Genomic DNA, 27,482 nt, shown 5'->3' on the forward strand with positions numbered 1-27,482 from the left:
CCACCATTCCCAGCTTCTGTTTTTCCATCTTGAACCCAGCTGTCTGCTATGCCTGGCCCCTGAGATGTTGCACACAGGAAATAAACAGTATTGGATGTGTTCTCCCCCCAGGCCCCCAACCCCAGCAATAAGAGGTTCCTACCGTGTGACAAGTGTCACTCAAGAACGCATTGTTGTACATTGGCCTAAATCAAACCTCAGAGCAGTGTTCTTGCCACGACTCAATAGTTCTATTTATAGATAAGGGACTTGAACTGAAAGTTATGAAGCAAGGCCAGCTGTGACCAGCGGGGCCACACTGGCACTGTTCCAGTGCGGGAGGAGGAGCTCGACACTCACACTCGATGACTTCCTGTAGTGAGAGCCAAGCTTGTGGCAAATGTTGCAAAGGGTCTGAGGATGGCTATCAGTTCAGCCTCCTAGGCCGCACCACAGAGCAGGGCCCACAGCCGGAAGCAGGCCCGTGAGTCTTACTTCTCAGGAGCTTTACCTACATGCAGACCTTCACTTTGGTTCAAAGACTGAGAAACCCTGATTTCCATGACTTTTCTCCATGGATGAGACTGAGCAGAACCACAGAGAATATTGACTTCCTAGGAGGCTATGGAAGAGATCATGAATTACCACATCCAGGAGACAGCATGTCCCAAGCTCAAGCTTAGAATTCTGCTTCACAAACATGTCGATACACTGGGGGAGCTGATTAAAACGGATCTTAAAAGTCAAGGCCTCAGGAAAGCTTGGGGAGTCTGTTCATAGGGACCCGAGATTGTGCTATCTATGCGTCCATTTTACAATAACTGCCACGTGCCTTTCTTCTAATTCTAACGGAAGTTATTCAGCCAGAACCCTGGGGCCCAGGGTCTCAAGGCCTACATATTTGTCTTCTAGAGTTTATTTCCCTCCCCCTTAAAACGTAACAACCGTATTTGCTTTGTTCAATATCTCGTCCCCAAGAGCTAAGAGTAGTTAGGAAACCAGTTGGCAGAGATGACTGAGGAAAACAAAGCAAAACGAAACGCCAGTTACTGGGATCACAGGCAGGGAGAGCCTCCATTAGAAAGGCCTCAGAAGATGAGGAATTTGGGCAAAGACCAAGTCAGGGAGGGAACAAGCCCTTCGAAGATTCAGGAGGAGATAGTACCTTGCTCCGTTTTAAGTCCAGATGGCTGACATGGAGTCATAGGGTCTTACAGTCAGTACGAGGTGGGAGAGAAGTCAGTATTGGTGGACTGTGAGAGAGTTAGGACACTTGAGTTCAAGTGCCAGTGCCACTACTCACAGCCATGCGGCGTTGGGAATGGGCCCCAGGATCCTGAGTCCCTGCCTACCAGGGTTCTCCAAAGAGAACCAAAACTGCAATGGCAAAGTGCTTGAGCCATTTGGCCTCATGAGCCATAGGAAAATAGAAGAGGCATCGTCTCCTAGAACCCAGGAGCTCTCTGGAGAGACGAAGCCAGAGATAGTCATCAGGGGTCCAGGGGTGGAGGTAGGTACGAACCGTAGCAGTGAGTGCTCACCACATGCCAGCCACCTTGTGTCACACGCCTCCTCTCTCCTCAGAGAAACCAAGGCGGAGGAGCCCACTAGCTCTGGTTTGCTGGAAGAAAACTAAGACGGCCAGGGCGAACCCAGGTGAAGTAACTCAGACGCGGTGGCTGAGCCGAGTCGGGTCTAACGCCAAAACTGGCCTCCTGATCTGAGGACATGGAGAGGAAACAAGGCATCTACAGAGAAGCTGTAGCCTCGGGACGGAAGACAGAGCCACCTTGGCCTGGCTGAGTTTGGCTGGCCCTTCAAGGATTCACCACCACTAGTCATACAGGAAAAAAAAGGAAAGAGGCATTTTAGGCACGAGGGCTGTGGTCAGAGATGAGGGTATGGAGTAGAGAAAGGTCAGTTGGGTTCTGGGAAAAGGTGAAGAGTTCGCTAACCTATGGCCCAAAGACTTGGTAGGACAGGGGTGTGAGAGGGCCCTGGAAGCAGCTTGCAAAGCCCAGGCTCTGCAGCCTGGGAACCACCGTACAGGCAGCTTGGAAGCAGCTAGGCTTCCTAGGGAGCACAGTGGGACGCACAGAGCCCTGGTGCCAAGAGGCATGTCTTATGCAATACCTGAGAAAGAGCTGTCTGACAGAAAGTGTCACCAGGTTTTTAATAGAAGGTGCTGTCCGTGCTCTCCCTCTAAGCCGTCTTTCAGGACACTGTGCCGGGGCTTATTTTAGGAACCCACAAGTGTAAGAAACACGACATGAGAGGGTTGCTATGCCACATGAGGAGGGCTTCTGTTCAGGTCCCTTCCCCAGAGCCTAGGTCATTACCGGTGGAATGGGGTTGCCATGGCCTCCTCTGTCTGTAACCTCCATCACGGGCCCATGCTTTGCTCTCCATTCTCTCCCAGTCCCTCTTCTCTCTTCCCTGGTTCCACATTGGTGGCGACACACAGAACCTGGACCCCCTAGCAGGCAGCAGCTGTGGCCTCTCCAAAGGGCTCCTCAGGTCAGTCAGTGGTTACCATGGCAACCCCACAGGCCCTAGCCCAGGGGCCCCTGGGTTCTATCCAGGAAGGGGCTGAACCACAAAGACAGCCCCAACCCCGTGTTTGCCTTTATTTCTTTTTCCCATGGTCACCAAATACGGTTGGGGTGCCTACTCTGCGCTAGGCTAAAGCCCTTAGTGATGAACAAGACCAAGAAGGTCCTGACTCAGGGGACCTGTGTCTGACAGTGGAAACAGAGCCAAACAGACAAATGGGAGGACTTCAGAGCCGTTAAGAGTGGTAACTACGAGGCACGAAATGGGATAGCGGGTAGTAGCAAGGGTGTTAACTGCAGGTCTGAGAAGGTGACCCTGGAGGGTAAAGGCCCAAGGCAGGAATGGGCTTGGACAGTGAGGAGACATTGTGATGGGGAAGACGGAGGTGTGGAGGAAGAGCTGGAGCGCACAGGCCCTGAGTGGCCCAGGGTAGAACTTCACACTTACTCCAATGTTCTAAGGAGCCACCTAAGCGCTCTCTGTGGCTTTCTACGGATGGCCTGACCCACACGGGGGTTCCACCAAGGGGAGCCTGCGAAGGAACTTACACTCATCCAGCCCACCCTCTGCCTGTCACCTCTTTATAAAGTACCATGCGCCTGGTGCCGGCCATGCAGTACAGACACCATCTTCAAGGAAGGCTGGAGGTTTCAGCTCAGTCGTGCATCAATACACAGAAAAATATGTCGGGGGGGGGAGAGAAAAAAATCCTACTTAAAGTTAAAGTGACAGCTAAGGAGTTGACAGCGGCGATAGAAGGAAGCTCGGGCCCCTGGCAGAAGGACTGAAACGTGCAGAGTCCCTGAGGCAAGCAGAAGAATAACAGGTTGGGCCATCCAGGTAGGTGAGGCCCCTGTTCAATCCCCAAGACTCACAGGGCAGAGAAAACTAACTCTTGGAACCTGTCCTCTGATGTGGAGTAAGGGGAGCTCTCGTCCGTTGCTGCTGTAAATGGGTGCAGCAGCCATATTGGAAATCATCATGGCAGCTCCTCAGGAACCGGGGGGGTTGATCTACCTCGAGACGCTATACCGCTCTTGGGCGTATACCCAAAGGATGCTCCAGACCGCAATAGAGACACCTGCTCGGCCCTGGTCTTTGCTGCTCCCTCCGTAATAGCTAGAAATGGAGACAACCCAGATGTCCCTCCAGAGAAGAGTGGATACCGAAAATGGGGTACATCTGCCCAGTGCAGTGTCACTCGGCTGTTAAGTAAAAATGGCATCGTAAAATTTGCGGGCACGTGGATGAGATTAGGGGGAAAAAATCATCTCGAGTAAGGTATCATAAACTTGGAAAGACAAATACAGTACATATTTGCTTATTACGTGGAGATCGGCTCTAAGGTAAGAGACGGCCAAGCGGCAGCTGTAGAAGCACACAGGGTAGGTGCAGAGTAGGGAAGGGACAGGTAGGTCTCGGTAAGAAATGGAAATCAAATGGGCGATTATGAGTGGATTAGCAGGACTGAAATGGGGGGCTTGAGTAGGGGGAAGAGCAGGGTGTTAAGGGAGGGAATACGGGGAGATGCAGCTAAAGTTGAGGGGCATTTGAGGGAGAGTTGGAAAATCTAATACAGTAGAAACTTCCTGAAATATACGGACATATTAAGGTGAACTAAATAAAATCACCAAAAAAGCTGGAGGCAGAGTCCTAACCGGCCAACTCTTGTCACCAAAGCTTCCAGTGCTGGGATTGGGTTACACCTAATTGCGTTGTTGACTAAAGGGGTTCCATTGAAATCCCTAAATGGTCTGGGCCATTGGCTAGGTAATAGGTCGCTTTCCCCAAACTGACGGCGAAACCCCATTGCTGAAGACAACACGGAACGCGGAGAAGTCGAGCTGGCGTCTACATGGAGCCTTCATCTCTACATGGTAGCATCTCTGATACGGGAAGGTACTCTGCCCGTTACCAAAAGAGGAACGTAACCACCGACCAAGCCACGAAGCCTTCATATCTACAACCTGTCCTGTAAGATACACCAGTGCAGAGGAGACACAAACCGCAAACCTGCGGGAGTAACCAACTGAGATGTGGCGACCAGAGACCAGACAGTCTGGGAACCTAGAGTAGAATCGAGCACTACCATTCTTTAAAATAATAAAATCACCCCTGATGATACTCTGTTACAGTGACAGGTCAGCAGTAAGCCTTGTTCAGCCATCATCAGAGAAGCCTCCTCCTGCACAGACACACAGAGACCCACACCCAGACGCTATGCCGAGCGTGAGAGACCTTGGACCACTGAGTCCTTAAATGGGACATCTCCATCAAATCCCTCCCCTCAGAGCTCAGGGAACCAGGAGGCAGAAGAAGTTTAAGAGCCAGAGGGATGGAGGACGCCAAGGGAAAGAAGCCATCTAAGTCAACGTGAACGAAGCTCATACGAACTCACAGAGGCTGCAGCAGCAAGCAGAGGTCTGCATGGGTCAGCACCAGGCCCTCTGCGTGTATAGTATGACTTGCGGTTCAGTGACTTTATGGATTCCTAAGTGTGCCATCAAATGGGTCTCTGATGCTTGTGCCTTCTCTTGGACTCCTTTCTTTCTTTTGGTTTGTATGGTCAACTTCCACGTGATAGTTTTTGGTTTTCTTGTTATATTTTGTTGTTATCGCTTAGGAAGCCTGCACCTTTCTAATGAGAGATAGAAAAGGAGTGGATCCAGATGGGGAAGTGGGGAGGAACTGGGAGAAATAGAGGGAGAGGAAACAGTAATTAGGTTATACTGTGTAAGGAAAAGAATCCATTTTCAATAAGAGAAAAAAAGGAAAAAGAAAGTTGTTCTCTGACCTCAGTACGTCTGAACTTGACATGTGTCCAAACACATGTGTGCTTGTGCGCTCACACATGCACTAAATAAAATGCAGTTTAAAAACTTAACAGGCACCTGGGCAGCCACTGCTCATCTTCATTCAGACACCCATTCTGCACATAGATACAGTGACTGCCCTGTCAGGATGCTGTGGGTCGTGCGCACGTTCGAGCCGGGCTCTGGAACCCGTGCTGGCTGAGGAGCCTGGCTTTTGTTGGGTAGCTGATGGGGAAACTTTCAGTGCTTTTGAATAGTGTGGGAGATAGGCAAAGCCCGGAAGGCGCCTAGGCATCACCTCAGAAGGGAGACTTGGAGAAAGAGGAGCTGGGGAGAAGGGTTTCTGTGGCAGATGCCATCTACACTGTACACACTCAGTAGTGAGAAGCTCTAAGGCAAACTGAGACTTCGCGGACCCCCTGCGGGAAGCCAGCCATGCTAGTCTATCAGGCATGCCCAACCTTCTGATATGAAGATGGGATGTCATCTACAGTTTACCCTCAACCGCTATCCAGTTACCGACCCCTCCCAAAGAAAAAGCCCTCCTGGTGTTCTCAGTGTACCGTTCTGTGCTAGGTCATTCTTTGCTACCCTTTGCCCCAAGAAGTCCCCAGGGTTGCTGCACCACAACAGATGCGGTGAGAAAGGAAGGAAGCGCTGGGTAACGGAACAAGAAAAGAATCCGTGTTTTTTTTTAAAAACCCGTTTAAAGTCTGGGACTGTGGCCCTTACCCGCCATTAATCCATCTTCCCTGCCAGATGTAGGAAACTCCACGTGGAATGTGGAACAGTCTACTAGGATGTGGACTCTGCCTTATCAACATAATCATTCCACCATTGATCTGCCCGAAGTCATGTGACCTTGCCATGTGACCAGTATGCCCCTGGGATGGATCTGAGCCTGGCTCTTTCTAACCGAACAGGAGCCATGCATTGTGCTGTCTTCCATTTCAGGAAGTTTCCAGAGAGAGTCTGGGAATTGAAGAAAGTTTCAGTAATTGAGTAATTCAGTGCAAGAATTAATAAGAAAATCTTCTCCTTTCCCAGGATACCCAAGTGGTATTTATTCCGTTACCAACTCACAGAGACACCTAGAGACCAGGGCAGAGGAAGATCCTCAATTTATCCCCTGTGGGGGATAAATTCAGTGTCAGAGCAGATCTCTCTTCTAGAAACAGAAGCGCATGAGGGCTGAGCCACCCCAGATCCAGCTACACAGCTTTTACTCCCCTCCTCTTCTCTAGGGGTCCTATCTACACTGCACTGGGAGACAGGTCTACACTGCCCAGCACCAGCAGATTTCAAAGCTTTCCATATCTGTCATCACAGCATTGCTAAAACCCACAGAAAATCAGAACTATCAGATCCTTGGGATTCTTCAAGCGTGTTTTTAAATACATCTAGATGTCTTCTCCAGCCCTCGTAGGCGATGCTCATTGCCCTCAAATCCCAGGCTGTAGGCCCCAAGTAGATTCCAAACAATCCTAACTTCTGAGACAGGCTACCAACAAACAGGTCCTTCTCCTGTACAAAATGGTTCCTTCTTACCTGCTCTTTTATCGTAGATGCCATGTTTTTGTTGTTGTTTGGTTGTTTTGTTTTGTTTTGTTTTGAGACAAGGTTTCTCTGTGTAGCTGTGGCTGGCCTCGAACTCACTCTTTAGATCAGGCTAGCCTCGAACTCACAGAGACCTGGCTGCCTCTGCCTCCTAAGCACCACCACCTGACTAAAACCATATTTTTTAATGCTGGAAAGAGAACCCTACCTGCCCACAGTACCTTTTTAGAAACTCTCTTTGTCTTCCTTATTGCCCAGGCTCCATCCATGCGTCCACAGATGGGATTTGTGTCCCCAGGGTACCTGTCATTTCTGTTTCCTCTCAACATTCCATCACAGAGCATTCTCTATTCCTCAGATCCATCCCTGGGTCACGGGCACCCAGTGTCCGTTCAAAGCTCATGCCTAGCAGGAGTGCCTAACATTCCTCTTTCTCTGGTGTCATTTCTGAAGACACCTCCTGGCCCAGGAGAGGACTGTGAGCTGGAATTCTAGGCTTCCTGCTTCCTGCCCGGTTGAAGGACTGGAGGTAAAAGGACCAACCTTGGTGTCCCCTCCTGGAAAACACTGGTCTGTCTATATCACATGAGTTGAAAGAACAAATGCAGGGCAAGAGCTTTGCACAAGTTCTAGAACAAAACAACAGAATCGCCCTAATGATTCCCAGTATTTAAGATAGCAGCTCCTTCCTTGTTCATTTCCTTTCTACCTTCCTCTTCCTCTCCCTCCTCCTCGATTCCTTCCTCTGTCTCTTCCCCCATCTCTCTCTCTCTCTCTCTCTCTCTCTCTCTCTCTCTCTCTCTCTCTCTCTCTCTCTCTCTGTGTGTGTGTGTGTGTCACATTTCCACATCACTGTCCATCACTGGAGGAAGTCAGGACAGGAACTCACACAGGGCAGGAACCTGGAGGCAGGAGGCCATGGAGGGTGCTGCTTACTGACTTGCACCTTCTGGCTTGCTCAGCCTGCTTTCTTATAGAGCCCAGGACCACCAGCCCAGGGATGGCTCCACCCACCATGGACAGGGCCCTTCCCCTTGATCACTAATAGAGAAAATGCCTTTCAGCTGGATCTCATAGAAGCATTTCCTCAGCCCAGGCTCCTTCCTCTCTGACCACTCCAGCTTGTTTCAAGTTGACACAAAACCAGCCAGTATAGTTACAATGTAGCAGAGAAGATCATGGCTATGAAGCCAAACTCTTGAATTCAAGTCAGACTTTCTTACTCTGTGACCCTGGATAAGACACTGGACAACATCCTTGAAACTTAGTTTCTTCATCTGCAAAGTGGGCATCATATGCCAAAAACCTCCTGGAGTGTGACTGAGAGCGAATCAGGTAAAACCAGGCATAGAAAGTGCTTCTCTATCAAGATCTTCATGGCATGCCCCGCTGAAGTGACCCTGTGGTCTTCTGCTGTCACGTCCCCTGTTGTGTCCTTGATACTGGATCACTCGATATTCTGAAAAGAACAGGGCCTTCAAAGCCAGGAAAACACCACCTCTAACCCTTCCCTCACAGTTGATGAGGTAAACTCTGTGTCTCCCTCCTGTGAAAGCCATCTGCCCTGGGGTAGTTATGAGGGCTAGAAGAAATCTTCTGAGATCCTTAAGGAATGACTGTGCCCTGCTTGCCTGCCTCTCCCTGCACAGGATAGCAGATCCACAAGAAGAATGAATTAGTCGCAGCAGCATGCCTGGCACATAGTAGGTGCTCAAGAAAGTAGGGGTTCGACTGCTGTTTATGGATCTGGAACTTGATTCCATGAGGACTCAAGTGAAGCTCCTCAGAATGAAAGCAGAAATTCCCTGACCTTGAGGTACTGAGGGTGGATGTCTGCGTCAAGTAAACGCCTGTTGGCTCTGACTGTGCACCAGACACTCCGGCAGGTGCCATTCCTGTGCTCAGCCAGGTAACTGCGAGCCATGGGGAAAGTGTGAGGATCAAGGGAAGATGTTTCAAGTCAACGCCCACAAAGCAAGTACAGTCTCTTCAGACCCATGCATGACTGAAACACCATGGGGCAGAATGAGGACCGTGGGACTCTGTTGCTGGGAAACCAGCAACTCCTGTCTATGCTGACAGGTGTTTTAACAGGGATGCAGGCAGCCTGATTCAAATGAAACACTGGCTGCTCCCTGAAAAACCAGAGTCCAGGTCCCAGCACATGCATAGATGGGTTACAACAGCGTGTGATTCCAGTGCTAACATATCCAACCCTTTCCTGGTCTCGGCAAGATCTTGGATGTGAGTGGTAAACATAAACTCATACAGGCACACACACACACACACACACACACACTCACACTCACATACACACACTCACATACATTTACACACACACTCACACACACATACACTCACACACATTCATACACACACACTCACACACACACACACATACACATACATTCACACACACATATACACTCACATACATTCACACACACTCACTCATGCACATACACACTCAAGCACACTCTTGCAAACTCGTGTGACTCACACTCACATACACTCATGCACAGTCACACACTCACACTCAGACACACACACCCACATACACTACACACACACACATATACACTTGCATACTCTCACACACACACACACACACACACACACACACACACACACACACACACACACACACACACACACACACACCAAATCTTTCAAAAACAAAAGCATCGACCTCACAACATTTGGGCACTAACTTGCCATGTAAGTCAATACATGTAGAAGCTCTTTGAACCTCAGTTTTGTCCGATGTCAAATGGGAATGACAGCTTGTGCTAGGTCACAGAATTACGAGGTAGCATCATGAAAGACCTAACACAGTAGGAAAACAAAACAAAACACCACCAACAAAAATAGATTCTAAAAGTTCTGTTTGCTTCTATCCACTCTGGGCGTGGGTGAGGGAGTGTCTTGGAAATCTTCCCAGGACTACCAAGAAAAGGCAGATGCCCCCATGTATTCGTTATTACGGTGTTCCGTCTCCTATGAGGGTCTTTTGTGTGCTCCTTCAGCTTTTCTGACGGTCTCCTGGGAAATGGAGACTTTAGCAGCCCCACAGTCTCTGCCCATGAAACCAGGTGCCACCACTCTAAGGCGTACAAAGTAAACGGGGCCTGTTCTGTGATCACACACTTAGCACGTATTCTAGCAACAAGGTTTTTATACTGAACCTCTTCCACATGAAAGCTTGTCTAACATGAACAAGGGTGACGCTCTGAACGCTGGAGGATGTCAAATTCACCAAGGCAACTGGAAGCCGCTGAGCCAGCCGTAAGTGCTGACTAAAACTCGGATGCTCCCAGATAGACCTGAGACGCAAGGCACACTGCATACGAAGTTGTCCCTGCAGGAAGGAGCATGTGCGGGTCACAGTATCCGTGACAGTGAACCCCAAAGAACTGTCGTTTGAACTACTTTCTCCCACCAGGACTTGGGAAGACTTGATTCCCGAAGACTCTGTACTGAGGGATGTGAGCGAGGGGCTGCACATCAGTGTCTTCCGTTTATAGGTTCCAGTAGGTGAAGGATGCAGCCTGGCTGGGGTCAGGGAAGCCATGTTCAGATACTGTCTGGGTAGTGGTGGTTAGGACTAAGTGTGCGACCTAGATCCTCTGACTCTCAGCTTCCACAGCTGTGAAATGGGGATAGATAACGCCACCATTTCCTTACGATCCCTAAGTGAGGTATCATGCGTAAGTACTTGGCATAGTGCTGGAAAAAAAATTTTTTGACGCACCATCCAATTTGAAAAAGAGGCTCATCTAAATGAGAGGAAACTTTCAATTTGAGAAAATAATGAGTCGCCTTGCGATCAGTTGCCAAAATGGCTTCAATCTAGTTGCCTTCTTGCCTCTCATCCTCCCTCCCTCCCTGCTTCCATTCCCTCCTTTTCCTTCTCCCTTCTCCTTTCCTCTGTCCCTCCTTACACAGAGCCACGCTTTCTTTTTGGGAATCTCCGGACCAGGAACCTTGAATAGGTCCCAGAACCACAGGATGCTTCAAGGGTCCTGCCTGCCCTGAGCCCCACCCCCCTGCAAGTGTATGTAGCACATGCTGCCTGGGCTGCCTGGGTGCATACAGCTGGGGCTCTCCTCACACACAGCACCCCTCCCCTGTGCTTGTGGGGCACCCAGGGATGGGAAAGCCCTGCAGCCTGGGACCTGAAGAGCCCCAGTGATGAAGAACAACCATTCTTTCACTCACAGCAAAGTTACAGACTCTCGATGGAACCTTGATTAGAGTAAAGCTTTTCCTTCTTTCCTTCCTCTTCCTCTTCCTCCTCCTCTTCCCTCTCCTCCTCCTCCTCTTTAATCTAAAAGCCTGGCATTTGTAAAAATGCCCCGTACCCAAAAAACAAGCAACGTCACAAACTCTGCCCTAGGTGTTGAAAATGGAAGTCCAAGAACATAAAGGCCTCTCAGGCAGCAGCCACTGGGCCCTAGAAACATCCCTGCAATGCTCCAGGTTTTGGCTCCAAGCCCCCTGCAGTCCTTCCTTACAAACTTCCAGAACTTTCCCAGCCAGATGGATGCATGCATGCTCTAGGACGCCAAACCCTGCCTCATGGAGAAGCCGGTTTGTATTTCGTATTGGGACAAATGAGTCAACAAAGAAGGAGGCAAAACTCTTAGAGACAGAAAATTTACCCCAAATACTCATCACCTAAGGACAACATAAAATGATCTATTTGTGTGTGTGTGTGTGTGTGTGTGTGTGTGTGTGTGTGTGTAACAAAGAACCTTATGTAAACACTCTAACTCTCCCTTCAGCCTAGACCCATGGTTTTTGGCCTTCCTAATGTTGCAAGCCTTTAATACAGTTTCTCATGTTCTCATGTAACCCCCAACCATAAGATTCTTTATTGACACTTCATGTCTGTGGTTTTGCTACTGTTATAAATCGTAGTGTAAATATCTGTGCTCTCTGATGGTCTTAGGCGACCCCAGTCAAAGGGTCATTTGACTCACAAAGGGATCACACTGAGGACCTGCTGGCCTAGATTATTGCCTGCAGAAGTGAACACTGCACTGCAAACCTGTGGAGATGTTGAATCGCCCAGTTCCATCATTAGTTAAGTTTGAATGCATAACATGCGTCCAGTTCTGGAGATAACATGAAATCCCAAGTACTCCAAAAGGAACTGGGCTCCCTCGTGAACACTTAGATTCAGCACATTAGCCACGGATAGGTAATGGTCCTGACAACGTTTAGACTAATGGTCCTGACAACACGGAACTCAAAAAAGTCACTCACCATCACTTTTAAAATTATAATCATAATTATAAATTCTATAAGTCTAGCATCGAAAGAAACACTTCCTCCTCCTGATGCAACGCACGGTGATTTTACAGAAGCATCCCCAAGACTCGAGACAAATTCGTTGACATAATTTCCTCAACAAGATGCATTCGTGCCTCAAAATCAGATGCTGGCTTGAAGATGGCATTAGTGGTTAGTGATTCTCGTTTGAATGACCTCGTCCAAAGTCAACGCAAAGACCCAGCCACTCGCGTGGACTGAGGCTGAATTCTTCCCACGTGATGGGCTTACGAAGGGGTAATTCTCTACTCATATTAAGTAAACATCTGCTGTATTCAGCCGTCTCTGGCTACATCTAAACAATGCCAATCATTAGCACAACTGGGTGGCTGGAAGACAGGACCAAAAGCACTCACTGTGTCCTTGTCTCTTTAAATTAAAACAAACACAACACAAGCCAATGTTCCTAGATTCTCTGCTCAATAATTATTGGCTGTATATGCAGGCAGATTACACTTTGGGGGTTTTATTGAGGATTAAGTAACCACAGAATTAGAGCCCAGGCCCACAGCTTAAAGAATTCGTGCTCTTGTATCTGGAGAAATGGCTCAGCAATTAAGAGCACTGGCTGCTCTCACAGAGGACCCAGATTCAATTCCCTGCACCCTAACGGTGGCTCACAACTGCCTGTAAGTCCATGTTCAGAGATCTGACAGAAATCTTCCGGCTGCACCGGCACCAGGCACACACAGGATGCAAATACCTAATTTACTAGCACAGGCCAGTGTGTTCCAGTTGCATATATTTGAGCCAGTTCAGGTGAAAGCAAATGGCTTCATTTCATTTTTTTTTTCTGCTTTTCATGATCTCTGTGTATATGGAGATGGGGAGATGGCTCAGAAGGTAAGAATGCTTACTGTGTAAGTACAAGGACCTGGGTTTAAATCCCCCAAAGTTTATGGAAAAAGACGGCTGTGGTCGTCCATGAGCTTCTTACTGCTGTATGGGGTGGAGACAAGAGGGCTTATGAGCTGCTAACCTAGATGAGATTCAGGGAGAGGTGCTGTCCCCCCTCCTCAGGCCTCCCTTGCACCGGTACACACACACACACACACACACACACACACACACACACACACACACTTGGTGACACATCACGAGCACACAAATACTGCAGGGAGGACAAAAGAACGAAATCTTTTCTTGCCGTGATGAAAGCCCTTTGAGAGAAAGACTAGACTTACTGCTTCCAGGAGGCCAAGAACAAAATGACTTAGTCTTTAAACAAGTGTAGTGCAAGCTGGAGGAGACAGGGTAGAGGAAAACCGAAGCAGGGATGTCTCATTCCCAGAACCAGAACCAGAACCAGAACCAGAACCAGAACCAGAACCAGAACCAGTACCAGTACCAGTACCAGTACCAGTACCAGTACCAGTACCAGAACCAGAACCAGAACCAGTACCAGTACCAGAACTAGAACCAGTACCAGAACCAGTACCAGAACCAGAACCAGTACCAGAACCAGTACCAGTACCAGAACCAGAACCAGAACCAGTACCAGTACCAGTACCAGTACCAGAACCAGTACCAGAACCAGAACCAGAACCAGAACCAGAACCAGAACCAGAACCAGAACCAGAACCAGAACCAGAACCAGAACCAGAACCAGTACCAGTACCAGTACCAGAACCAGAACCAGAACCAGAACCAGAACCAGAACCAGTACCAGAACCAGAACCAGTACCAGTACCAATACCAGAACCAGAACCAGAACCAGAACCAGAAAACCCCAGGCGGCTTTCAGCAGGGTGTCCAGAGCACATCTCTAACCATCCCCAGATCTCTCTCACAGGATCTGAATTCCAGTCCGTGGCTGTTGCCTCTACAATGATGTATTTTTCCCACCTCCATTAGAGACTGAGGAAGGCAAGGATAAAAACGCAGCACAACCCACTAAGTGCCCCCCCCTTTTTTTTCTTTAGGTCACAGGAAAAGTATAGAAGTGAAAATAGAAAGTATTCCTCAACCTAAGCCCTTTGGAAAGGGAAGCGCTCTCCCGACATTACAACTGGGTCTGGGATAGAGCTCAACAGCAGAGAACTTGCCAAGCGTGCCTGAGGCTCCGTCCCTAGCATTAAAGAACGAAAGAAAAGTAAAGCAGAGGCCAAGACAGCAAGCATCTTGACATGTCGAGGCCATCTAAACTCTTCAGGAATCCTGACCTCATTTTCCAACTAGATAGCAAGGGTCGAACATAGATGGACCAGCCCTGATTAACAATATCGCGATCTGGCATTGACTGAGTAGTTTCTAGGGGCCCAATTGTGCTAAACTGACCAAGGTATACGGCCTCCTTTTCATAGTAACCTTATGTTGAATTTTAATTTATAGATTAGGCACAGTGAGAGATGAAGAGAAAGAGTGAAATAATCGTAATTACAAAGTGAGCCAAAGCTGTTTTAAGCTCAGGAGTTTGTTTTATGAAAGGTTTCCACGTAGCGTTTTCAGAAAGCAGTGGCCCGGGAGGAACACACACAGCAGACAAGACAGAGCCACCGTGCTCTTTACCGAGCCAGTCAGAACCTCACCGACAGCAGCTGTGTCCACAACCGACTGTGTGGTTAGCCTGTTGCTCTCCCCTCTGACCTTGCAAGCACGGTCCTCTCTCTAGGGCTTACGGTGGGCACTGCACCAGTGGTGCAGGTCAGCATCTTAGCAAAGTGAAGCTATGGAGTGGGAACTGTGCGTGAGAGAGGATAGCCTTCTTCTCTCATAACTCCCACACTGTGCAACTCACTGCCACCCTCTTGCCTACTTGTACCTGCCCAGAAGAAAACAGAGATCAAGCAATGCCAAGATCTCAAGTCAGAGGCATACAGCTTCAACGGCAGGGCTGACACACAAAAGGAAACAATCCTCTGTCTCCACTAGGCCAGCTGGGGTTAGTATTTCCTGAAAATACCAAATAGAAACTTCCACTAAAAACTCCTCAGTTTAAAACTCACCGAGATTACCCTTCTATTTGTTTACTTCTACCAAATGCGTGCCCTACAGAAGCAGAGGGTCACATTTTTTTTAATCAAGCACCGAGTCTGACAAAGTGTCAGATACGCAGGAGACGTGGTTTTCTTGAGCGAATTGATGAGTGAATGCAAGATCGTCTGATGTTTGAGGTCAGGGTTCCACCACGGTACGACGGTACAGCCATGGCTACGATCTAAACGCCTCTTCCATGCACAGCTCACACTTACAGAGCAGCCCATGATCCTTCATGCTCACATTACCCACTTTTTTCCCACCAAAAGGGTGTCAGACCCACCTAAAGGCCAGATCCTATCCTGCTGTTCTGGTGTAAAACTTAACTAGGAGGCTGACCAAGATGGCGGGCTGGGAGAAGAACCTTCCCTTATGTCTGGCCTTTCTAGTACTGCTACCAACAGCAGTAACCTCACCTCGAGCAAGCTCAACACCCCCCCATACCCCCAACCCTCTTCATCCTTCTGGAGGACTAGGCAGAGTAAGGTTTTAATGGTGAATGGTGACGCGCCTGCTATGGGGTTGACACCACTGCCATCGGATATACACCCTTGCCTCTGAGTTCTAAGGGGACCCTTACGGCACCTTGTAGGGCTTGTCTCAATGCACTCACATTTGCTTTTGAAACGTACACTCTGAAATCCTTGGCGGCTAGCTCTGTGGCTTTGAGGTCCCCAGAGTCTGTCACCCAACTGAGTGAGATAGAATGAAACCCAAAGGATTCCTTCACTTTTACCTTATAGCTCCCAATAATCCAGCCTTGGAGGTCATTCTCTCTCACAGAAACCCTCTCAGGTCTCTAAGGGTAGGGGGAAGGGTGCAAGCAGCAGAGAGTTCTCCCACCTTTTCCATCCTGCAGTGTTTCGGGACCCCTAGAGGGGCAGCCGAAGAGGGTCCCAAGAGACCGGTAGAACATGTAGGGTGGGCAGTAGTCAGGGGCCTGGGGCACTGAAGCTCTGCTTTCCCAGAATTTTGGTTTGTGATGTCATCACTTGGATCTCAGCATTGTCAGTGACAGCCCGGCAGCACATTAGTTTATCCTAGAACCATGGCCTTCCAGCGGCGGGGACAGAAAAGAACTGCCATGCTTCCCTGCCTCCCCCATTCAGAACCTGTGAGGACGTATGTCCCTGAAGCCACACTACAGACAAAGGAACCTGGCGGGCGCCACATGCTGTGTGTGTCATCAGACATTGGACAATATCAGCCAGAACACAGCCATTTCAGTTATTTTTGGAGACGGTGTCTTGTAAGCATCCCTGGGTGGTTGAGTATATGCTATTAGCCCCGGCTGTCCTCAAACTCACGACCATGCTCTTGACTGTGCTGCCTCTGGAGTGCTGGAATTACAGATGTGTGCCGAACTCAAATTTTTAAACTTTTAAAAAATAACGACTCCATACTTACTGGATGAGTCAACAGAGTCTCAAACGAATGGGAAGGGCTCTTTTGCCTAAAGTGTCATGGGATTGAGAGATTCTAGAAAGGAATTATAAGGTGGTCGTCCTTTGATGGTGCACTTTGGAACACCGAGTCGTTATGTTTTCCTTACCAGTGCCTCCTGCGCTGTCTTCAACATCTAGAATCATCCATTGACATTGAATACTGCTCCCATAAAATCTAGGGACCTTTTGTAAATCCTTTTCAGGAGCAGAGTATGGGAGGAAGGGGTGGTAAGAACGCACCTTAGACTGAACTTAAGAAAGGAAATTAAGGGTCTTTTTAAAATGAGTTATTCAAGGCTCTTGGCTATTAAATTCCCAATTGGTCCTCATGTGTTTTAGAATATTCCTGGTTTGGGGAGATAGTCACTATGTAAAGTAGTTCAGACATTGCTAACAAAACACTCTCGCATAATCCTTGTGGACCCCATAGGAAAGCCAAGCCGGAAGAGGGCTCAGTCTAACTTGTTCGAAAATCTCAATCTAACCTTGTCTGCCGGTCTTTCCACAGGCCGCGGCCCATAAACGGGTTTGATTGACTTAAAGTTGAGTTATGAGTGGTTGAGCCAGAATGATAACACACGAGAGCTTTGACCGCATGAAAAGTTGCCAGACAGGACACCCTCTTCACCAGCGAGATGTTGGGTCAGGCACCTAACTTTTTTCAGATCCCATTCGAGGAGAGGGATGAGAAAATTCCTCCTGGGCGACCCACGGGTCGTGGGGAAGAAAAGCCAGAACCTTTCACGCTGGCTAGCCTGTGACTCTTGGGGAGGCAGACGTACTGTCCAGCTGGCGCCTCGCTCAGGACGCTGGAAGAGAACCCGGGGAGGCGGGGTGGGAGCAAGGGCTGAGAAAAGGTGTAGCTGCTGGAGAGAAATTAGAGATCTTGGCCCTTCTGGGAAGCAGGACGGTCCAGCACTCACACAGCGCCGGGGAGGCCCCAAACAAACTCCTCTCCCTCCTTGCTCTCGGCCCTTTGTTGTCCGCCTCTGGCTCCCGCTCATGCCCTCGGGTCCCCCGCCCCCCTGAAGTCACCCCAACTGCACTCATAATATTTTGCTTTGCGCCGGGTCTGTTTTCCACCACCAACTTCCAGCAGTCTCCATGGCGACGCGCTGGGGCTAGGGGGTAGGGTGGGGGCGGCGGCGGCTGTTCAGATCTCAGGCCTGAGCCGCGGAGCAGCCCCTGTTAACTTTTCCGGGTCTCTGGGTATCGCACTGGGGAAAAGTGCGCTGTCCGGGGCCCGCCTTGTGAAATCGCGAGCCCGCAACCTGGTGGAGTTAGACCTGTGTACTGAGGCCGGGTGGCCCAAAACTGCAATCGCGCGTCTCCGGAACCCGGGGACCACGCGACACTCGCTTGACTCTGTCGCCAAGCTCAGATGCTAGCAGGTGGCAAGGGTAGTACCTCTCATGCCCACCCCTCTGGCCACACACACACACACACACACACACACACACACACACACACACACACAATCAGGAACGTCTGTGGAAAGTGACGCTAGTTCGGCATAAGATAAAGGCTCTGATCTCTTGCTGCTCCCTGCTCTAATCCACAGACTGGGTCTCAGGGCTGCAGGAGGAGGCTACTTCTACTTACACAGAGCTTCACCTTGGAGAAGAAACAGGAGGACCCAGGCCTGTTCCCTCTGGGCGCTCTCTACCCCGTGGACAAATACCTAAGGCCCCAGGATGTCTCCCTTAGGGCCCATGAAACTAGGCTGGACCTAATGCCAGATCACCCTGCCTGCGGTTCAACTTCTCCTCTTACCAGCGGGGCCCCAGCATTCAGATCCGATTGGAGAATCTTTGATGCCCCAGCTGTGAGCTCTGGAGATGGGGTTGGGGGTAGGGATAAAAACTAGATAGAGTTAGGAACTTCCAAGTGGAACGCCACAATGCACCTCTCCAAGGAGTTATCCCGTTTCACAAGAAACGACCCTCTGACGCGTAGTGGATCAAGCTGCCTCAGCCTAACTTTACACAACTTCCTGGTGGTCCAAAATTCTACCCACTTTTCCTTGCTCGTTCTCAGCACAGATTAAGGAGCGCCTGAACAGCGCTGCCGCTCTGAGTAGAGGAGGCAGAATTATAATCGAATGGACACAAACGAGTAGCCACTGCCAGCGACCTTCGTAGAGAATGAGAACCAAACGGGCCTGAGCACCCACTTTGGGGAAAGGTGGGTCGTGCGAGCTATCTCCGACTGTTAAACTCAGTCCCGGAGGGCGCACGTCGATGGCTCCTGAGCGCGCCCGCTGCCTTTGCAACGCGGCGGAGCTTAGCGAAGCCGCCAGAGTTCCATCTTCGAGGGACTTTGCTTTGCCGCTGCGTTGAGAAACCAGAGAGCCGAGGAGCAGGAGGCGCGCGCCGGCTCCTGGGCCTCCCCCGACGGAGCCATTGTTTGGGCCCCACACTTGTAGCGTATTTTGGAAAAACTCAAGGAATATATTACCAGCTCGATGCGCGGAACAAAGGGGTGAGTTTCCGCAGGTCACGCTGAAGTGGGCCCGAAGCAGGCCACTAGAGCACCGGCCCCAGCAACACTGTTCTCCCATGCCGCAGGCACTTTGCGGGGATTTTTTTCTTTTAAGAGACAGAGACCGTTGCTTCGGCTTGGCGGCCCCTCTGAACGTGGATGCTCCGGACTTCGCTCCAGCGACCGCTGTGAGCCTGCTGTTTGAGCCCGTTAAGAATGAAATCACTGATTTCGCGTTTCTACTCGAGCGCAACCTTACACCGAGAGAATAGAATCGAACTGCCCAGTGGAGCGCTGGGCTCTGCCTGCTCGGGGAGGGGGGGAATGAACTTTTACATAACAAGGGAAACCCAGAAGAAAGACTAATTGGATTAATTCTCGGGAAGGGAGGCTCCTGGATCGGACCTCGACACTTTGCTTGTCCGAAGTTTTGCATGTGAAATGTCACCTGGTGCGCCTGAAGTGACTTTTCAATTGGTGCCATTAACCAAAACTTTTGATTTTTGAGTTCAGAAGTGTGATCTAGGGATATATATATATATATATATATATATATATATATATATTCTTAGGTATAAGAGAGAAGCCAGAGAGCACTGGAGTTTCATAACCCATCTGGGTTGCTCGCCATTGGAATGGAAGTGGCCAGTGCTCACACAACCACCTGATAAACCGCGATTAAAAATAGAAAGTGCCTACGATTCTAAATCACCACCACCACCAAACACCCAAAGGACTCTAATCCTGTGGAGGGATCAACTAATATTCCAGCTAGAACATGCCAGCTTTGGGGTATGAAGAAGGCCCCTGAGACCGTGTATGGACAGACCCCTTGAAAATACTCAATTACTAATTCTGTACAAATGGGCTTAATCTGGTTAAATCCATTCACTTTTAGAGCCATGGCCCTTAGGAGGTTTTCCTTGAGTTAAAAGAGTACTGAAGCAAAGGCTCTTCCCGCTCCAGAACCAGGATTGCTAGTGTGTGGGGAAGACCCCAACGGGGCCTGAGACGGTGCCGCTCTCCAGAGAAGATGGCTTCTAGCCGCCGCAGGTGCTCGCAGCTAACTAAGCAGGACTTCGGAGGCTCGGGTTTTAGCTGTGCTCAGGGGGCTCGGGTTTTAGCTATGCTCAGGGGCCTCACAGCCACTGAGGAGAACGTGAGGGACTGTGCCGGAGACAGAGAAGTACCCTGGAATGCTGCAGATACTCCCTGGCCGGCGGTCTCTCTGCCACCAGGTCTGCAATGTAGGCCAAGAGAGGCCTGGAAAGTTTCTCCCAGTACGGAATAACGATGCCTGGGAGGATATCTAGATAGCTTAATGGCATCTCACATCTTCTTACGACTTGCCTAGGGGTGGGTGGAGCAGCACAGAGCTGTCTGTGGTGTTATTTGCAAGTAAGTTAATGTGTGTCCGGGCACAGCTGAGGCCAGCAGGCACTTGTTGCTGGGCTGCAATGCCCTCACGCGCTCTCAGGTTTCGGTCAAGCTGCTGCCTATGCCTGGGCTGTTCTCCCATCACCCCCCAAAACCCCCAAAGCGGCCCAGCAGGGACTGGAGTAGCCTGGTGGGGAGACTGAGTCTAAAGGAGGGAGTAAAGTTTTTTGAGAACCTCTACGTGGAAAGGACGTGGGGCAAGTAACAGAATTTGAAGTGTGGCGGGTCCCCAAAGATGCTAGGCGTAGAAGTTGACCAAAATGGCTCAACTGGAGAAGAGGCTGGGTGTTTTCGTAGTGAGAGATTCCGTATCTTCCGGTCTATGTTGTGAACCGTGGCGACCCTAATGCCCGATGTCCACCGCACAGCCCTCAAACTGCAGGCAGGTTCACAAAACTCACTGCCAGGCCTCTTCTGATGTTCTGCATTCTGCTTCCCACCAGCCCCCCCCCTGCAAGGTTTCAGCCTCCGTGTGGAACGGCTAGTGGATTGTGTCTTCGCGGCCGGGAGGCTGCAGTCCCGGGGCGCCCATCTCTCATAGCCCAAGCTACGAATGCCCCGGGACCACCGGGTTCGCCGCCGCCACTCCCTCCCTGCAGCGCGATTCCAGAGGCAAGAGACTCCAGTGCGCCGTGAGACGCAGTACACGGTCGCCCTCCCCCGCCTTTGGAGCGTTCCGGGGCCCTAAGCATGCCACTACCCTACCCAAAGCCAGAAGCCGCGGGGCCCGGGCGGGGGCGGCTGGCTCGCAAAGTTCCTGCAAGGAGCATAAGCACCTCGAGCTCGCCGCGAGCCAGCGAGCATCTTTATGCAACTTTATGTCCAAGCGAAAGCGCGCTCCTCAGCGTGCGCGCACGCGCACACACGCATTTACACTCACACACTTCCATGCATCCACTTACACACTTAGCGCTGCACCGAAAACTTCTGCACGCCCTCCTCATCTCCCGGGACCCCACTGTCAAGTTGCTCCGCCTGAACTTTTTGCAACTCTTTCTGAAGTGCCCCCCCCGCCCTATCCCTTCTCCTCCCCCCACAATACAACCCCCCCTCCAGTCCCACCAGGACTAACCTGTGGAATCCATGTCGGGTTCCTCCAGTAACCCACAATGCATGCTCTTCCCATGGACAGCACAGACGCCCCCCAAAAGTCCTGATATTTGGGGATCCCCTGTGCTAGAGATGCCCAGGGAGGAAGGGAGGGAAGGAGCAAGGAAGGAAGGGATAGCGAGAGAGAGGGGGAGACGGTGGGTGAGAGGGCAAAAGGATAAAAGGGGAAAAGAAAGAACCGGAGGAAAGAAAAGAGGCGAAGAAGCGAGGGAAGGAAGCAAGCTAGAGCAGAGGGAGAGAGCGAGCAAGCGAGGGGACACTCAGTAATCCAGTCGGGCAAAGCCAAACCCGTCAAAATGTTTGCGGATGTTTCATGGGAAAAAACATCATTTTATAGGAGCCCCGAGGAGAGCAATGTCATTGATAGGCCAGCGGGCCTGATGAATGGCCGCTCGTCAGATGGGGCCGTGGCGAGGCGCACTGTGAAGCCCATTGTGGGCCTGTTTTGAATAAGAAAAGCCGCCTCCGAAAAGGGGGGCTCAGAGCGACGCAATCCCAGCCCTCCGACTTCCCCCTTCTATTATAGCATTAGCAACGTTTTTCTTATTTAAAGTTCCAGAGGCCTTCTCCAGCCTTAGCCCGGCACTCATTATAGGCGAAATCAAAATTGGCTTAGATCTGCCCCCCTCTCCAGTCCTCCCGCACCCGGGCCCCCGCGCGGTGCAGCCATGAACGGGGGTGCAGAGGTGCCCGGGCCCTAGGAGTCTCCTGCGCGGCCACGAGTGGGCCCGACTCCTTTTTTCTCTCCCCTTGAGACACGCCCCGTTTTCTCCTTGAGTTAGATTTTGAGTAGGGGCCCGGGCGCAATGTCTTGAGTTTCTTCCACGCAGATCCGCGGACGTGCGTGGGAGTAGAGGTTGAAGACGGGAAACAAGCCTTAGGGACTTGTCTGGGGGACAAGAAGGACGCTTGGCAGCGAGGGGGTGAGGGGCTGGCTTGCCTCCTCCAGAACTTTTGTACCCCTTGTCTCTCGCCCTACGGGTCTCTCCAGGTCTGCGTGCCTCGCTGTCTCGCTCTTCGTTTCTCCCCTGGCTGAGTCTCTTTGTCTCTCCCTACTTCTGCGTCCCCCTGGGTCTCTGGAACCCTCACCCCCCACCCTCGCGCCTCTTCCCATAACCCTGTATGTCAGTCTGTCTGCGTCCGGGCCCCTCCCTCTTCCCATGTCCCCCGGCTCCCCCCTCTGCCACCCTCTCGGTCCCCCACAGCCAGCAGAGGAGTTGGTGAGAAGCCCCGGCGTCCGAGCTGGGGACTCGGCTTTCCCAGGGACCCCTCCCCGGCGCAGTTGAAACTGCGAGGGGGAAGGGGAGGGGGCCGGGGCTTGTGGACCGCAAGTGGGAAGTGGGGGTGGAGGGGGGGATCCCGTGGCCCCGGGAAAGTGGCCGCTCGCGGGCCGGCCGCGCTGTGATTAGAATATGAATGGGCTCGGCGGGCGGAAGAGAAAGGCGGATTACCCCGCTGCTTTGACCATGGACAGAGGCAGCGCCAGCGGCGCAGGGGCGGATCGCCCCGGTCCCTCCCGCCGAGCCGGGTGCGCTTCTTGCCCGCGACCCCGGGTCTGCCCACCTCGGGCCTCCGGGTAGCCCCTGAGCCACGCCGAGTGGGACAATGGTGGGAGGGGGCAAGGGACCAGCACGTGCCGAGTTAAGGTCACGAGACGCGGGGAAGAGGCAGCGCCCAGTGCTGGACAGAAGGCTGAACTGGGTTCGAATCCCAGGTCTGAAAATTCCTTCATCTCTTTTGGGCCTCAGCTTCCACGTCTGTGAAATGGGGGTAAACGACGTTTCGACCCGTTGGTCTCCCCAGGCTCTGCCGGACCTCTGTGTGTAATTGCTCCTTCTTGCTCAGACTGCTGCTGAGTTCCAACCGGGGTTGTGTCTAGGGAACAACCTCACAACGCTATCTCTTGCCCAGAAGCCCTCCGCCACCAGGCACAGCTTTTTCCCTCTCTGGTGGTGGATGAAAAGCTTTAGCGGCCGAAGGGGATGGATTTTATCGCCTCAAACCCCCGTGGGTTCCAACTGAGAGATCAATGGCTGAGTCTTTTTCTAGAAGCCTCAGTGGCCCGTGGACTAAATACTAGGGTGCATGGTCAAAGCGGAACTCTGCTGGGTGCATCAGGTGACAGTGAGGACCCTGTCTCCTGGGAGGAGAGTGGCTACCACCCGGAGTGTTTGGGGTTCCCTGGGGAGTTCTTGACCACCGAACCTGTGGGACAGAGGTGATCTGTAGAAGGCATTAGTAGTGTGTGTGTGTGTGTGTGTGTGTGTGTGTGTGTGTGTGTGTGTGTGTGTGTTAGGGATGGGCTTCCCTCACAAAGCAAGGGCAACAGAGACCGAACAGGACATGACAGAGCAGTGAGCTGACGCCTGACTGGTGCTTGACAAACCCACCCGAGGCTGGTAACAGGGCCCTCCTCATCCCTGCCCTGCTTAGCCTGAGAGCAAGGAGAGAGAGCCGACATGATGCTGACTGGGTCGTGTAGCAGACCTGTTATATGATGGAATGAAAGATTGTCACTCAGGAGATGGTGGCCCTGGAGCTTAAAGATGGTGCTATCTTTCACTGCAAGTCGGATTAAAACAAACAAACAAACAAAAACGTCTAAAGAATGCTATCCAGGGTACGTAAATAGTAAACACCAGCTCCACGCAGCTTCCTGAGAATTTGCCACCCTTTAATAAAATGGCTTAGTTGAATACTAATAGATACCACTGCCACGGACCTCAGTGATACTACCTCATTTAACCCCACTACACAAGGAGCACCCGTTGCTGTGCCCTCTGTAGGGAGGGCAATTGGCAATCAGTATGCCCAGCCTGGGCAATCAGAATGGCCGTGATAACTTCTGCCCCTATCCTCTGGAGCACCCCACAGAAACGCAGTGGAGGAAGGTACAGAGGCTGAGAGACTGGGGAGGGGGCGTATCATAAGCCTGAAGAAGATGAGGACCACACCAGGAGCTGAGTTAACCAGGCTGGGGACAGAGCGTCTGTCTGCTGTGCTATGGAACCCAGGAACCCATAATCAAAGATACTTTCTTTTGAAGGCTATGCAAAGAAACAGATCGTGCAGAGCATCCAGGGCTAGCAGTGCAGTTGGGGAACACGATAACAACACGATGGTGGCAGGAAGCGAGGAGCTAGTTGCCTGAGAGTGCCAATGGCTGAAAGAGAAGGATGATTGACAGTGGCCCTCAGCAGCTGGAGGCGGGGCTCTGGAAACTCTGAGAAGGAAGGGAAAGCATTTCTGCAGTCTTGGTGCTGGTTATCTGTGATTGGGAGAGACTGTGGAGGAGCATCGTCTTATCCAGGAGCTTCCCTGCTCCATTCACTGAGCTGGACGAGGATGGCGAGAGGAGGCAACAAAGCGGAGGTGTCCTGAAGTACCCACAAAACTTGCTTATAGTCCAGCAGACTGGCAGGCTCGAGAAGACACAGATCGACAGATTTTGTGTAGCAATGGTGCTACTATGGCCTCTGGGGAGGTTTACTGCGCAGCATGCAAACAAAGATGTGTGTGGGATCCTCTGGTGGGCTCTGCTCCCATTCTTTGGTCCCCACAACCCTGCACTTACTAACCCTACCCTCTCCTCATCATTGTAGATTTGATGTCAATGGGTGGTTGTGATTCATACACAGTTCCTAACCTCCTTCCACTCCCACACCCTGACTTCCGGTCCCGCGGACTCTGGGTATGGTGACTCGCTTGCTTACCTCAGTCGAAAGAGGGTGAGGACTGTACAATACAGGTCCCAGCCAGCCAGAGGCCTGCCCCACCTGCACGCATGCGCACTCTCTGGTGCTGGATTCGTGGGCTCCTGACTTGCCTTGCAAGTAGCCTCAAGCTGGTTACCGGCCCCACAATAAGTGATACATATAGCTGACTGGCACTTACTGGACAGCCTGGAGAACTGCACTATTCCCTGGGGAATCTCGAGACCCGTGAGCTAGAAATAAGCATTTGTCGTCATAATTGGTCTATTATTCTGCCTTGTTAAAGAAAGTAAGAGTAATATTAATTGTGGCTAAGGTTTATTGAGCCTCACTAGGAAGGCTCTGTGGGTCCAAGCGTTTAAATGAATTATATATATTATCAGAATAACCCTGGGAGATAGGTACCATATTTATACCAGCGTTACACATGAGGCACAGAGGGTAAGTAACTTGCCTAAGATTGAACAGCAAGAAACAGTAAAACCACCCCTTAAATCCAGGTAACTTGTCTCGAGAGAGAATAAGCCAATATAAAAGAAGCCCACAAATGTCCCGTGAGACTTGTCCTCTGAGGTAACCTTTCCACTATGCAGTGCCTAAGACACCGAGATCGTGGAAAATCTGCGTCTCCTCTGCATATATTCCAGCTGAGACCAGTCCTGGATCCAGAGACCCCACCTGGAGATGGATGGCAGGGGCCACCCGAGAACCACCAGAAGTCAGATATCCTGGCTACCTCACCCACATGAACGTTTTCCTACAGTGCCTGTGAAGCTAATCTCATCCTTCTGAGTCCCTCACTAGGGTTCGGGAGCTCCATCTGTCCCCAGCAGGCTTCTCTCTAAGTATCTCTCATCTTCCTTCTCACCTGAGACCTGGCTGCTCCCTGAGGATGCCTCCCACCCCATGACGTCTCCAGAAGAATCCTTTCGGTCCTCATTCCTCGGACCCAGAGTTCTGAGGTCAGGAGCCCGCCCTTCTCCTCACTGCTGTGCAAGCCTGTCGTGTCAGCTACTTGGCTAAAGTTGGCCTAGGCAACTGTGTGTGAGCCTGTCCGGAAGTAAAAACCCTGAAGGGACAGCGGTGGTTGCAGCTCTGAGGTAGAGCGGTTCTCAACCTGGGGATGGTGACCCCTTGGGAGGATGAACCACCCTTTCACAAAGGGTCACCTAAGATCATTGAAAAGCACAGATATTTACATAAGAATTGGTAACGGTAGCAAAATTACAGTTTTGAAATAGCAGTGGTTGGAATTTTATGGTTGGGGCTCATTACCATGTGAGGAACTGTATACAAGGGAAGGTTGAGGACAGCTGCTCTAGGTTCAACCCCAGCATTGCAAAGTAAATAAACAATACGTATTTTAACATGATAATAAAATATAAAAGGAAGAAAACCGTGAACAAACCTAAGTTCCTTTGAAATGTGTCCCCCAGACTCAACCACACTCAACCTCCCCATAGTTCAGTGGTTCTCAACCTTCCTAATGCTGGGACTTTTTAATACAGTTTCTCATGTTGTGGTAACGCCCAACTACAAAATCACTTTTGTTGCTACTTTGTAGCAACAAAACTGTAATTTTGCTACTATTAGGAGTCATAAAGTAAATATGTGATAGTCATGATATCTAATATGCGACCCCTGTGAAGAAGCCATCTGAAGTCCCAAAGGGGTTGCGACCCACAGGTTGAGAACCACTATGATAGCGCCATCATCAGTCCTGTCATTGGCTCCTGGGGAAGAACTGGCTTAGTGTCACCTGATCTTCTTCTGCACCATTTTTTTTTTTTTTTTTTTGGGGCAGCACTGACATCCATTTGAATGATCCCTCCAATGTCAGCCTTCTCAATTGCAGTGACAAGTGTCTTCATGGGATCTCAGCCACCAGTCGCCATGGGCAAACCATCTCTGAAAACATCAGTTCCGGGCATAGTGCCCTGACCCACACCTATTCCAGGCACTGTACCCCCAACCCACATCTATTCCAGGCACTGTACCCCAAGTCCATACCTATTCCAGGCACAGTGCTCCCACTCACACCTATTCCAAGCAGCTTCATTCTGGTCATGAGATCAGCTCTCTTA

General features: G+C 50.8%; 1 protein-coding gene across 1 annotated transcript in view; it reads right to left on the reverse strand.

The window, feature by feature from the left end:
- The window catches only part of Rfx4 (regulatory factor X4), a 156,859-nt gene extending 134,768 nt beyond the window's left edge, over positions 1-22,091 (reverse strand). The window contains exon 1 of the mRNA XM_032910419.1: positions 21,648-22,091. Within this exon, the coding sequence (XP_032766310.1) occupies positions 21,648-21,690 (43 nt within the window). The 5' untranslated portion in view covers positions 21,691-22,091. The remainder of the gene's footprint in view (positions 1-21,647) is intronic.
- Positions 22,092-27,482: the final 5,391 nt, after the last annotated feature.

Source organism: Rattus rattus, chromosome 1 (genome assembly GCF_011064425.1).
Source record: "Rattus rattus isolate New Zealand chromosome 1, Rrattus_CSIRO_v1, whole genome shotgun sequence".
Taxonomy (NCBI): domain Eukaryota; kingdom Metazoa; phylum Chordata; class Mammalia; order Rodentia; family Muridae; genus Rattus; species Rattus rattus.